The sequence below is a fragment of the Silene latifolia genome, chromosome 1, assembly GCF_048544455.1.
Source record: "Silene latifolia isolate original U9 population chromosome 1, ASM4854445v1, whole genome shotgun sequence".
NCBI classification, from domain to species: Eukaryota; Viridiplantae; Streptophyta; class Magnoliopsida; order Caryophyllales; family Caryophyllaceae; genus Silene; species Silene latifolia.
In genome coordinates, this window is record NC_133526.1 from 16,697,250 (window position 1) to 16,710,245 (window position 12,996).

Sequence of the window (12,996 nt, forward strand, 5' to 3'; positions counted from 1 at the left end):
TACTTGTCTATTCTAAGCATCAATTTTTCTACGCAGGTTATGAACAATTCTCAATTCTGAACTAAATGTTCATACGGTGAAAGACGGATGCACAAAGTCGCAGACTGCAAAGAATGAATGATGCCAGACAGCATAAATCAGCAGGAAATGGAGCTGTCCAAGTTGTTGTTAGAAGATCTAGATGAAAATGTATGGCGTAAACGTCTAAGAAATGGACCCGTCTTCGCCTCACAACCCAGGACTAAACCTTGAACCTTAATGTAATGGTGAGTCCAAACTATTATATTTATTCATATTACCTATGGTCAGGTTGGCTCTGGTTAGATCACACATGGGCCTGGGGCGTGCCCGTCGAGGAGGAGAGAGTGTTCACTTTACAAGTCTAAGGAGGTTCCATTCCAAAATCAATTGGCAATGGGAAGAGTAACTCTTTGGTTTATAAAGTAGATTACACTTCTCTTTTTCCGATGTGGAAGACATAACATGTGATTCTTCACATTTCTTCTTGTGGCAATTGCTTACATATTTGTCCATAACTAATGGACTTTTCATAGCAAAATGCTTTAGCATACATGCTACGCACCCTGGTATGTCCTTTCTATTGTGTAGGAGGGTAGTTACAACCTCCAGGATACCTTAAGGTATTGTGCTTGAGTGTGGCCGGTCTCAAAGATAAAGAGTCAAAATAACATAGAGCGTGGTAAATGTGATACGAGTACAGATACGAGTCGATGGAGGGACGAATTCATTGAAAGTCGGAGATCAGTTTAATGCATTCCCGATGATTATTTGGGGATGTTGAATCTCGGGATGATTAAATGTATCTCGAGCTTTCGTTGAATTCGTTGGACTGATTCATGTGATGATCACGCTCGTTTAATCGGTCAACATGGTTCAACAACATGATTAATTTAGGAATAAATAGGGGCTTAATTGAGCAATTAAATTAACTTTATTAGCTATCTTAATTGGTTCATTATGGCTATCATTATGTGTTATAATAACTATTCTTAATAGCTAGTCTTTTAGCTTTCCCTTTACTATTTTGTAAGGCTATATATAGTCATTCTAATCTCTTGTAGAAACACACAAGATTTTGAATAAAAAAAAATGTTTTACCAAGTTTGTAATTCATGATCGATGCGTTCGATCCAAAAATTGTTAGAGTTTGACGCGATCAAGCTTTACTCCGAGTAATATTCAATAGGTCTCGAGTATTATCACCTATTACTCGTGTTATAGGTCTAGCACCGAGTAAATATCTCATTGACTTGAATTCTACACATAAATTCAAGGCAAATATCCCTTTTGTTTTATTTTTCTAATATTCCGCTTCCGCATTTCGCATCAAAATGTGACTGAACGCATAAATCCGCCAACTTAATCGTATTAGTAGAAGATCATGCATTAATCAATTTGAATCCTAGTGAATGAACTATATTATCTTTCATGGCAGATGAGCAAGGTCGGACAATTTGATAGAGGCAAACTGAATCAAGTTGCTTCAACACATTAGTATGAAGAGATGAACATGTGAACTAGGAAACATGAACATTAATAGCATAATACGATCGACTTGAACGAGAATTGACAAGAGCCGATTCTATTCGAACCCAAATTTTGCCAGCATATAACTAACTTAAGTATTTTTTTTTTTTTTTTGACAGGAACTAACTTAAGTATATACATGCACTAACACAAAATAGCTGAACTTGGTTGGACTGGACCCAATGGCAACATATTTGAAATTACCCAAACTGATTGATTTTAATCTAACTCAATAACTCGTGGACTGATGCAGAAAACAAAATGATCAATAGAGTTATAACATGAAATTGTCTAGCGATCTATCAGAATATTATAAATATTTCTTCAAAATTTAGTGATGAACTATTTGTTTACAATAGGTCTTGGTATAGACGGATGAGGTGAACAGACGGGTAAAGACCTCTAATAAAATGGGTAGGGGAACAAGGTGGGGCACCCCATGTGCTTTCCACTTTATGACAAATGGGTATTTTATGAGGGAAAATGATATCCGTCTATACGTATAGACGGATAGTGTCCGTCTATAATGAGAATTTGTGATTTGTTTAACGTTATTACTGAAAGTCAATTTTGTTTATACGAAAAATACAATTAAGTATTTGAAATATCAATACACAATCTTTTTATAAGTATATTTTTTTTAGACAAATCCTCATTTCAGACGGGTAATAATATCCGTCTAAAATTAAAACGGAGAATTGTATTGCCTCATAGGAAGGTTATCAACCAAATTACGGAGTACAAGAGTAGCGTTGAAGTTGAATCATGAAACAATGGACCATGCTGTCGATGACTATCTTGGTTAGTTGGTGAGACTCGGTCATGAACACGTGCTTGCTGACCACGAGTTTCAGCATAATTGACACTCGCTCTCTCTCATAAAGTGATTACTATGATGGAGTAACGTAAGAGTAATTTGTGTTGTTACATTTCCAACATTAGTAGTCAATCCTGCTGTTTCCCACATGGCCATATGTTCAATACATTTGCACAAAATCTCATGGAAGTTGACAATATACGTCGCAAGTTTGTGACGGATACCATTTCCTCTCACAAAATACCCATGAAATGTGAGTGGGGAAGCACATGGGGGTGCCCCATCTTGTCCCCTCTCCCTTTTTGTAAGAAATCTTCAGCTTGTGACGGGATTAGTCCGCCACAAGCAAGACGCTTTGATACATTTGGCTTTGAATTCTTACTTTCATGGTTTATTGTCAAGGATTCCTTAGAAAAACTAGATGGTAAACAATTTTTAACGTGCGTCTTTGTAATACATGATAGAAAATCTAATTTTTTTTTTTATTGATGGTAAACAAAAATCAATTTTTGTATTTGTTTTTCTAGGTTTAATCAGCAGCACATATTTCAACAATTGGTTTAAAAAAATTCTACCCCTAAGGTCTGACCCCCCAAGTATGAATCATTTCCATTTTATATTCTTCCATTTCCCCTAATAGAGCACTATTCAATCATTCTCCACGATCAAGATCACAATTTCTGACTTTATTTGGTTGTCAATCGACCCGAGATGACTCGTAACCTGACTCGTTCACGTAGATAACCAAATTGACTTGAAAAGTGATTTGATCCAAAAGATAATATTGACTCGAACTATATCCGAACATTAACGAAAAGTCAAGGTAATAAAAGTCAAAAGATAACTTAGCAAGTATTAAGCAACAAAATTCACTCATTTCCACTTATTATAAACAAAGTTTATAAACATATGTAATATTAACCTTATAATTTTGTCTTATAATGACCTGAATTCAACTCGAACTCGTAAAATAGTCAGAAAAAATCAGCCTGATAATGAATTGATAGGTTTAACCAAGCAAAACTTGACTTAAACGGACTTGACTCGACATATTATCAAACAATCTGACCCGACAATGATCTGACCCACAAATGACCCAACCCAATCAAAACCCTACCCAATTTCAAGCTAATCCCAAAAATCTATCATAAATGACTCAGCCACACAACGACTTGAATTCAATTGGAGCTGAACCCAAGTTAAGAATTAATTCAACTAGTTCAATCCATAAGCGACTAGAACCTGGCCCAAATGCAGTCATAACCGAATATGACCGATCCGATCAGATTAGATCGAACCCGAACTACCCGGTTACCAATTCTACTAAGACTGTCTGAGTAATTGTGTATATGTACGCAATCCGTATGTATGCAATCATAGGCATATGTGGACCCAATCTTATGATTATGGTTGATGACAAGGATGATGGCCTGGCAGAAAACGCCAAAACTAGATGGATCCATCATCCATGTCACCACCGAGTCATGGCTGATGTTGACTCAGGCGATTTATTGTCAGTTAGCGCATTTAATAACATTATCTTTGCTTCATGCTGTTACCTAAGTCCACTGCACTCTGTCACCGTGACACCAATTTCACGTTTTCTTTCTTTTGTGCTCCACTTCGATCTCCCTCTTTGAATTCCACCTAGCATGACATTAAGTATGCAAGAGTTTGTTTGGGTTATTTTGGATTTGGATTATTTTCGGAAGGGATGTTATTAAGTTATTTGGGAATAACTTGAGTATGCAATACGAAAATAAGTATTCAAGTCATATTGAGTAGGTTTACGTCAATTTAGATGTCGGGTCCCCAATTTGGATCCTCGATTCAGGTGTGAGTTGGGTGCGGGACCGAATCGACCCGAAGGAAAACATCCCATCCAAACCCAACTCTTAATAACCCATATTCGATCCACTATTTAAAAATTCATATCCAAATCCACAATTGAAAAACCCGAACCAAATCCAAAACCGATCCATTCGTACCCGAACCCGATCCAGTCAAATATTTTTAGAAATTTAGGCTTTATAGTACTTGAAATTTCTATTTTGTCATATAAAATGAATTTTTTATGTTGTCAATGTCAAATCAAGTTTTGGATCGGGTTTTAGATTATAAAGTGGATCGGGTATGAATTTGGAGCAGGTCTGGATTCGAAAAAAGTATAATTGATTGTGAATTTTAAATTTTGGAAATGGGATCCACTAAGTTAGTGTATCGGGTTTGGATCTTGCAAAATCCGATTCAACCCGATCCATTAACATCCCTAGGGCCAAGTCATCAGGTCAGATCAGTTTTACAAGTCTGATCTATTTTATGAAATAAATTCTACTAATTAAATTGTCTTATAATTAAACTATTTCAGACATCATATGGATACTTCGTTAGCCGATCAACCAACAAATATATACCCAAATTCTTGTTTAAACCCGACATTCCATCCGAAACTTAAAGTCGGGTTATAGATGGGTCAAAGGTAGAAAACTAGGGACTAAAACCCCATATGGTAGTAATTCAAATAAGTACCCAACCTTAAGCAATAAGCATCCATATTATTGTTTAGTTTATGTCATTTTCTAATACTTCCAATTTACGGAGTAGATTAGTAATTAACCAACTAAACAAAAGACATGAAACCGTCCAAACAAAAAAATAATATAAATGTAATAAATCAATATGGTCCTTTAAAAGTTTGGAAGGCTATATATGATAATATTATACTTCTATGTTTTTCCTAATAATGCCAAAAAAATGTTGTCTATTTTTGTTTCAAGTGATTTTTTTTCAAATAAATAGTGACTATTATAAGAATCAAAGGTGGATTAATGTATGGCGGTTGTAAATGCAGTTAATGTGTTATACAACTGATTGTATATACAATTTATTTAATGTAGTTGAGTTTTGTTACAAAGTTGTCGAGTTTTATTAACAAAATTATCGAGCTATGGTACAAAGTTATTGAGCTTGCACTTTCCATACTTTGTGGGTGCAACATCAACAAATTCGCTCCAGAATAATTATTAAACTCAATAACTTCATAAAATAGCTCAATAACTTGTAAAATAGCTCAACAACTTTGTATAAGAGTTCCACAGTTTTGAGACGGTTGTACAATGTTATTATACAACTTGTTGTAGGATAGTATTTGTGTTGTAAATGTGACTGAAGCACTTGCCAAAAGACTGCTCGAAATTTAACTTATTTTTATTATGAGGCTTGTTATCGAGTGGCACAAATCAGACGTACTTTGTACTTATATGTATATCTATATTCAATTGGTCTCCCTTGTGACGGGTTACCATTTGTGACGGATATTTTGTGAGATAAAATGGTAACAAAATGGGTTAGTGGAGAAAGGAGACCACATGAACAGTGTTGCAGAGAGAGAAAAAGTGGGTACTTTGTGAGGTAAAATGGTATCCGTCACTTTGAAGTGACGGATATTGTTGGTCACAAATGAGATTTTGTGATCTATATTATGCTCGACAGTGTGCATGAAAGATGGTGATATTGAAACTTTTTACTAGCCCGTGATGTCTTGTTATCATTTTTCTACGTCTAGATGTACCACCAATTAGTTTCGAGATTTTGTACTGCTTTCTCGCATTTTATCAAAAAATTGTAGGAGTGTACCATGCAGGGGAATAATTTTTTTTTTTTTTTTTTTTTTTTTTTTTTTTTTGGCAACCGGTAAGAAAGATTCCTAGGCCATAGTCATGGCCCGCCGTGCAAGCCGGTGAGCTGGACCATTAAGTTCCCTACAAACATAGCTAAAACAAAGACAGTGAAAATTAGTCGACAAAAAAGCAATATCATCGAGGATGCCTGCAATCAGGTAATGTCCTGCACCATATCCTGCCCATTGGCCCAGCAGTTGTAGGCAATCAGAAGAGACCTCCACATGAAGTAAACCGCAATCTCTCGCCCATGAAATTGCCCTAGTAACCCCTAGAGCCTCCACCTGTAATGGAGACTCAGCAAAACCCCTTCCGTTACCTTCGCCCACCACATGACCCCCCATGTCCAAAGCAATCCACCCCCACGATGCTTCACACGATTTGCGCCAGCTAGCGTCAACCATAAGTCTGATCATCGAGCAAGATCCCGGTGTTCCAGTAACGTAAACTGGATTCCCATTTCCCAGCGTATTCATCCCCAGGTCTTGTTCCATAATCCCGTCATTGTGAGCCTCAGTAGAACCCTGTCCCAAGGACCTGCTAGATTGTGTCCTAGCCTCCATAGTCACCCCAACCAGCTGATTAAGGAACCTGAAGAAGACCTCCGGATAGAATTTTCCCCCCCTAAATCTAGCAGCATTACGCAAGTTCCATATAGACACTATGGTAGCTAGGAATTGGATCGTTGGTACCTCCCAATCATCTAGGGTCCGCAGGTAATGAATCCAATTAATAATCCAGTCTCCAGTACTGATGCTCCCTGCATGTCCAGTGTTTACACCCAACGATGACCCAGCCCAAATCCTAGCAGCCACCTCGCAATCTTTGAAGATATGATCAATAGATTCAACAAATGTATGGCATAGGCAACATGACGACTCCCATGATAAGTGACGTTTCTCAAATTCCACTCCCACCGGAAGTGAATTAGAAAGGATTTTCCAAACCAAAATTTTCCACGATTGTGGTCCAGGCAGGTGCCATAGCCTAGTTCGGCAAAAATCCTTTCGTTTAACATTCATTCTCGATTTGTCCAAGGCAGAGGCTTTGCTGGCAAAAAGATCATTACAAAGGATCCCATAACCACTTTTGACCGAGTACTCTCCTGTTTTCGTGAAGGACCAAATAGAATCATCCTCCACTTGGTTCGGTCGTACGTGAATAGCTAAAATCCTATTAGTGGTTTCTTCATCAAAAAGCAACCGTATGAATTGCTGATTCCATCCACCAGAGTTAGCTGTAGATCCCTGATAGTGAGATCCTTTAGGAAGAGAAATTCCTGACTTAAAAGATCATCTTTGGGGTCCGGGCATTTGTCATTGACCCATTTATTGGTCCAGACGTTCAGATTAGAGGAAATCCCCGGTTGCCAACTTAAGTTGTCAAGAATAAACTGTAAGCCATGGAGCACACTCTTCACCCCCCATGAAGTGACCCTTGATGGTCGTGGAGTAAGATCACCATTCCAACCAGAATCACCAAAAATTTTCTCTCGGAAAGTTAAGCTGAAAAGAGTTTTTTCTTTCGAAACAGTTCTCCATGCATGCTTAGCTAGTAGGGCTTTGTTAAGGCACTCGATGTTACGAATACCAAGTCAACCTTCCCTCTTAGGCAAGCTGGTAAACATCCTGCTACACCAATGGATCGATTTCCCAGATCTAGTTCCTGCCCACCAAAAATGTGAAAGAAGAGCGTTGATCTTCTTAGTCACACTTACCGGAATTTTAAAAACCGATAGAAAGTAATTTGAAATATTTGATAGGACAGAAGAAATCAGGGTGAGACGCTCAGCCGGTGAGAGAAGAACACCATTCCATGAAGAGACCCGTTTTGTAACATTATCCAGCAACCCCTTAAAAATTTCCTTCTTTGAACCCTGGAACTCTGTAGGCATACCCAAGTACTTCCCAATACCTTTGTTATTTTTTATCTTAAAAGTCCTAAGACAAATCCGGATCTTACGCAAAGTCATATTAGGGCTGAATAAAAAGCCACATTTTTCCTCGTTCAGCACTTGACCCGATGCCTGACAGTACTCGTCAAAGATGCTTTTTAGAACCGTCACCGCAGCACCTTTGTTCCTTAAAAAGAAAACTGAGTCCTCCGCAAAGAATAGATGAGTGAGTGGTTGCACTCCTCTTCAGATTGGAATGCCCTTAAGGACTCCTTGAGATTGTGCAGCAGCCACATTGGAGGACAAAACCTCCATACATAAAAGGAACAAGTATGGGGATAGAGGATCCCGGGTAAATTCGGTAGTTTTGCTTTCAAAGCTGACATGAGCAAAGCCTATGATAGGGTTCGTTGGGATTTCCTCCAAGCTGTTCTATCTAAATACGGCTTTCCTGACAATCTGATTCGGCTAATTATGAATTGTGTCACTACAGTTTCTTATGAGGTCCTCTTTAATGGTGCCTCTCTACAACAATTCCGACCAGAATGTGGCCTAAGACAAGGGAATCCTCTATCCCAATACTTGTTCCTTTTATGTATGGAGGTTTTGTCCTCCAATGTGGCAATAATTGTATTAGTCAAAGATATGTAAATATTGTAGGAAATCATATTTTAAATATCACATATTTTAGTTTAAAGTTTTAGTCATAAAAACTTAAGGATCTTATGCATGCAAAACAAATAAATAAGTGTAGAGGAAAACCGGTTCCTTACATTGAATATTTCGGTTCATGGGTACAAGTAAGGTCTCCTACTTTCACTTATTCTTGAGCAATAATGAGTAATAGGATGATCCTCCAAAGACTTCAAGTATAGAAGTCACTCCTCTTGATTGAACCCAAGATTATTCCATATCTCTACTAAATAATATGTGCTAGATATTTGTTTAGTAGTTTACCTTAAAATTGATTACTAATACTCATATATTACACTAATAATATTAGTAATGTGATTTGAACAATTGAATCAAGATTTCTCAAGTTTTTTAGAGAAAAAGAAGGAGTAGAGAGAAGAATGCATGTGAATATCTATTACATGCATTAAAGAGAATGAATTAGAGAACAAAAACCAAAGTCCCTTAGGAGTGTTAAGGGGGTCACGGTTTTGGGGAGTAAAATGGACCAATATATGGTCCTTCCCTTTTTACTTTTGTTCTTATCTAAATGTATAGGTATGCTAGCTAGTTAGACTAGGTATGATTACAAGTATTTTATCTCATAAAATAAATCAACCACAATCCACTACTACTACCTTCATTTCGGTCCATATGTATAAAATGGACTACCATTTTATTTTGTCAATTTGTCATTTGTCACACAATATGTCATATGTAGTATTATACATGTTATTAATTAACTAGTGTAGATCCCGCGCAAATGCGCGGTAAATATAGACCTTTTAATTTATAGTGTATTAGTTATAGATTTTAGATTTATATCTCGCGATTTTTTATAAAAAACAACTAATATTAAAATTAATTAAAAGATTGAATAATTCCATAAATTGTGTTTTTTATGAAAATATTTTAACTACATCAAATTTTTTTTTAAAAAAATCTTTTTTTGAAAAATCAATTAGTTTAAGTAGTGGGCCCAACACATGATGGTATAATTAGAAAAGTTAAAGATTGGAAGAAGTATCACGGTAGAATATTTGCAAAATCAATTAGTTTAAGTAGTGGGCCCAACTTAGAACGTGATATGTGATTTTTTCAGTCCAGAAGCCAGGACCAATCATAGTGGAAAGCACTTGGGCAGGAAACTACTAAGAGAATTTTATTCTCTTAGTAGTAGGAGAGATTTAATGCATATTTATCAGATAAATATCATTTTATGAATTAATTAAATTACATACAATAAATTGACTAGTAATACTTGATCACATAAATAAAATGGGTCATTTAATTATAATTCACAACATCTTGTAATTATAATTAACCACTCATTCTCATCTGTATTGTTTCACAAACAATAAACAGTTTTAGTAACAAAGCATTTTATTACTAAAATAAATCTTATTTAATCCCATTACAATAAGATAATTATTCTCTCTCACAAATTGAATTGTTCAATTTTAAGGAATTGATTAACTTGTATCGTCTTACAATTAATCAACTTTACAGATTAGGGCATCATCCTTTAGGTGTGACCTTAAGGGATCAACTGACCACCACCGTCCCACGACAGTAACGTCAAACTCTAGCAAGCCCATCGTTACCGATTAATGTTGATCAGTTGACTATAAAATGAATCATCCCTTACGTATTCTTAAAAATGAGATTTAAACATGTGATCATCATGATCGACAATTGTGATCGCATTATTGTCGGGGACACTCCAACAAATATATCTTAATATATTGTTTCCTAGATTAGTATATTCATATCCCGTAAATATCGTTGTATTGTTAGCAACAGAATTATACCCTATTTATTAATCAATAGGAGAGACTGCCTCTTCAGGGGATTACATCTTTACATGGTATCAGCTAGCTTTCGATAAATTCAAACCCGCTAGCCGCCTCCTTCTTCTCGCTGCTAACACAGCCACCACAAAAACATCTCGTTTCCATGGCCGGTGTTGAATCCCCCTGCCATCGAAACTCCACCCTGTTTACACCGTTACTAATATTCAGAATAAAGTTCGTGTATTAGACGGCGTTAAGGTTTCGTATTCGTCATGGGTAAAATTGTTTTTGCTTCACGCTCGGGGCTACAAAGTCCTTCATCATATTGATGGAACTCCCGCGCAAGCTAAAACTGACGCAAAGCTTGATGAATGGCAAGAAATTGATGCTCATGTCCTCCAATGGATATACGGAACCCTCAGTGACGACCTCCTTGAGCGCGTCCTCGAAGATGCATCGACTGCCCAAGCCGCTTGGGATCGTGTCAAAAATATCTTCACTAATAACAAGGGCGCCCGAGCTGCTGCCCTTGAAAATGAATTCTCGACTTTAAAGCTTGAATCCATGCCGTCTCTTGAAGCGTATTGCCAACGACACAAGGTTCTCGCCACCCAATTAAAGGATGTTGATGCAGCCGTCACCGAATCACGTCTCGTTCTCGAACTGGTTCATGGGGTTGCCCAAATATTATGACACCACCGCTGCCTATATTCAACAAACCATGCCTACTTTCACCAACGCTTGCAGTATGTTGGAACTCGAGCGTCAACGACAGGCCACTCGCGATGAACCCCCCACTGCCCTCGCTGCCCCATCATCACCTCCCTCGGACTCAAGCAATTGGCCTGACAATAAAAGCCAAGCCTCTTCTAATCGTCCCAAAGGTAACAACAAAAATCGCAGCAATGGCAAATCCAACAACAACAATTACGGTCGCTCAAACAACCGTCCCAATTCATCACAACCAAACATGACCCCTGTCCCGCAATTTTCTCCCCAGCCGTGGCCACAACCCTCATGGCCCGTACCCCCTTGCCCATGCCCAACTTATCCAGGTTGGAGCTCTCCCTGGCAGCCATGGCTCACACATCAACATCCCCGTTATCCAGCGTCCAATCGCTCAAATTGGCGTTCTCCTGGCTATTCTAGCGCAAATCGGGTTCCTGCTCAAGCTTTCATGACCGAGAACGAGCAGCCGCAGTTCACTGATATTGGACAAGCTTTTAATTCAATGACCTTGGCTCCTCAATCTAATTGGCCGTGGTACATGGATACTGGCGCCTCATCACACCTCACTTTCGACTCAGGTATGCTTACTCCTTCTTCTAATGTATCTAATATTCGGTCTATCTATGTTGGTAATGGCCATAGCATTCCAGTTCGGGGAACCGGTACCACTCATATTCACGCGAAAAACCGAACCTTACACCTTACCAATGTCCTATACACACCACATATTATTAAAAATCTAATATCGGTCCGACAATTTACAAAAGACAATAATGTGTCCGTTGAATTTGATCCCCTTGGTTTTTCTGTGAAGGATCTCCAGAGTGGGACAACGATTCTGAGGAGCAATAGTCGTGGCGAGTTATATCCTGTGTCTCCATCAGCGTCCACCTCCGTCAATTCTCCTCCGTTTGACGGCCTTACCTCCTTCACTTGGCATAATAGGCTCGGCCATCCAGGCCCGTTAATTCTTCGTTGTCTTAATAAACAATCTCGTGTCAGTTGTAATAAGGAGCATGACTCCAGTTTATGTCCCGCATGTCAAGTTAGTAAGCATAAGCGTCTTCCTTTTGTTGAGTCGAATTCTGTCACTGTTGTGTCCTTTGATATTGTTCATGTCGATTTATGGACTTCTCCTGTTCCAAGTCATACGGGTTTTAAGTATTATCTTGTGTTAATTGACAACTTCTCGCAATTTGTCTGGGTTTACCCCATTAAATTTAAATCGGATGTGTTCAATAAATTTAATAATTTCCAAGCTTACATAAAAACTCAATTCGAAAAACCCATTAAATCCTTTCAATGTGACTTAGGACGGGAATTTGATAACTCTTCTTTTCGGTCCTATGCTAATACAAATGGCCTCGTTTTTCGATTTAGTTACCCTCAAACGTCCCCACAAAACGGTAAAGTCGAACGTATGATACGCCGTCTAAATGAAATCGTTTTAGCTCTTCTTTCCCACGCTTCCCTTCCTCCTCGTTTCTGGGTCGATGCTTACATTCCGCTGCTTATCTTCATAATATTCTTCCCACCAAAATTCTACAATTTCGATCCCCCACTTCCGTCTTGTTCCTAAAAGAACCATCATATGACCACCTACGTGTCTTTGGATGTCTTTGCTTTCCAAATTTCTCTGCCAAAGTCCCTCACAAATTAGCTCCACGGTCCACTGCTTGTGTCTTTCTTGGTTACCCATCTGAAAATCGTGGCTACCGCTGTCTTTCACTTGCTACTAATAAAATCATTTTATCTCGCCATGTCACTTTCGACGAATCGGTGTTCCCCTTTGCGTCCTCCTTCACAGTCACAACATCCTCATACAACTTCCTTGCCCCACCTGACCACGCCCTACCACATTAC

General features: G+C 38.1%; 2 protein-coding genes across 2 annotated transcripts; one reads left to right on the forward strand and one right to left on the reverse strand.

The window, feature by feature from the left end:
• Window positions 1-6,071: 6,071 nt before the first annotated feature.
• On the reverse strand, window positions 6,072-8,017 carry LOC141641196 (uncharacterized). The gene is made up of 3 exons (XM_074449869.1): window positions 7,763-8,017; window positions 7,636-7,710; window positions 6,072-7,292 (listed from the first exon to the last, which is right to left on the reverse strand). The coding sequence occupies exons 1-3, from the start codon at window positions 8,015-8,017 to the stop codon at window positions 6,072-6,074; spliced, it is 1,551 nt and encodes a 516-aa protein (XP_074305970.1).
• Window positions 8,018-8,323: 306 nt separating this feature from the next.
• LOC141641201 (uncharacterized) lies at window positions 8,324-11,097 on the forward strand. The gene is made up of 2 exons (XM_074449873.1): window positions 8,324-8,443; window positions 10,633-11,097. The coding sequence occupies exons 1-2, from the start codon at window positions 8,324-8,326 to the stop codon at window positions 11,095-11,097; spliced, it is 585 nt and encodes a 194-aa protein (XP_074305974.1).
• Window positions 11,098-12,996: the final 1,899 nt, after the last annotated feature.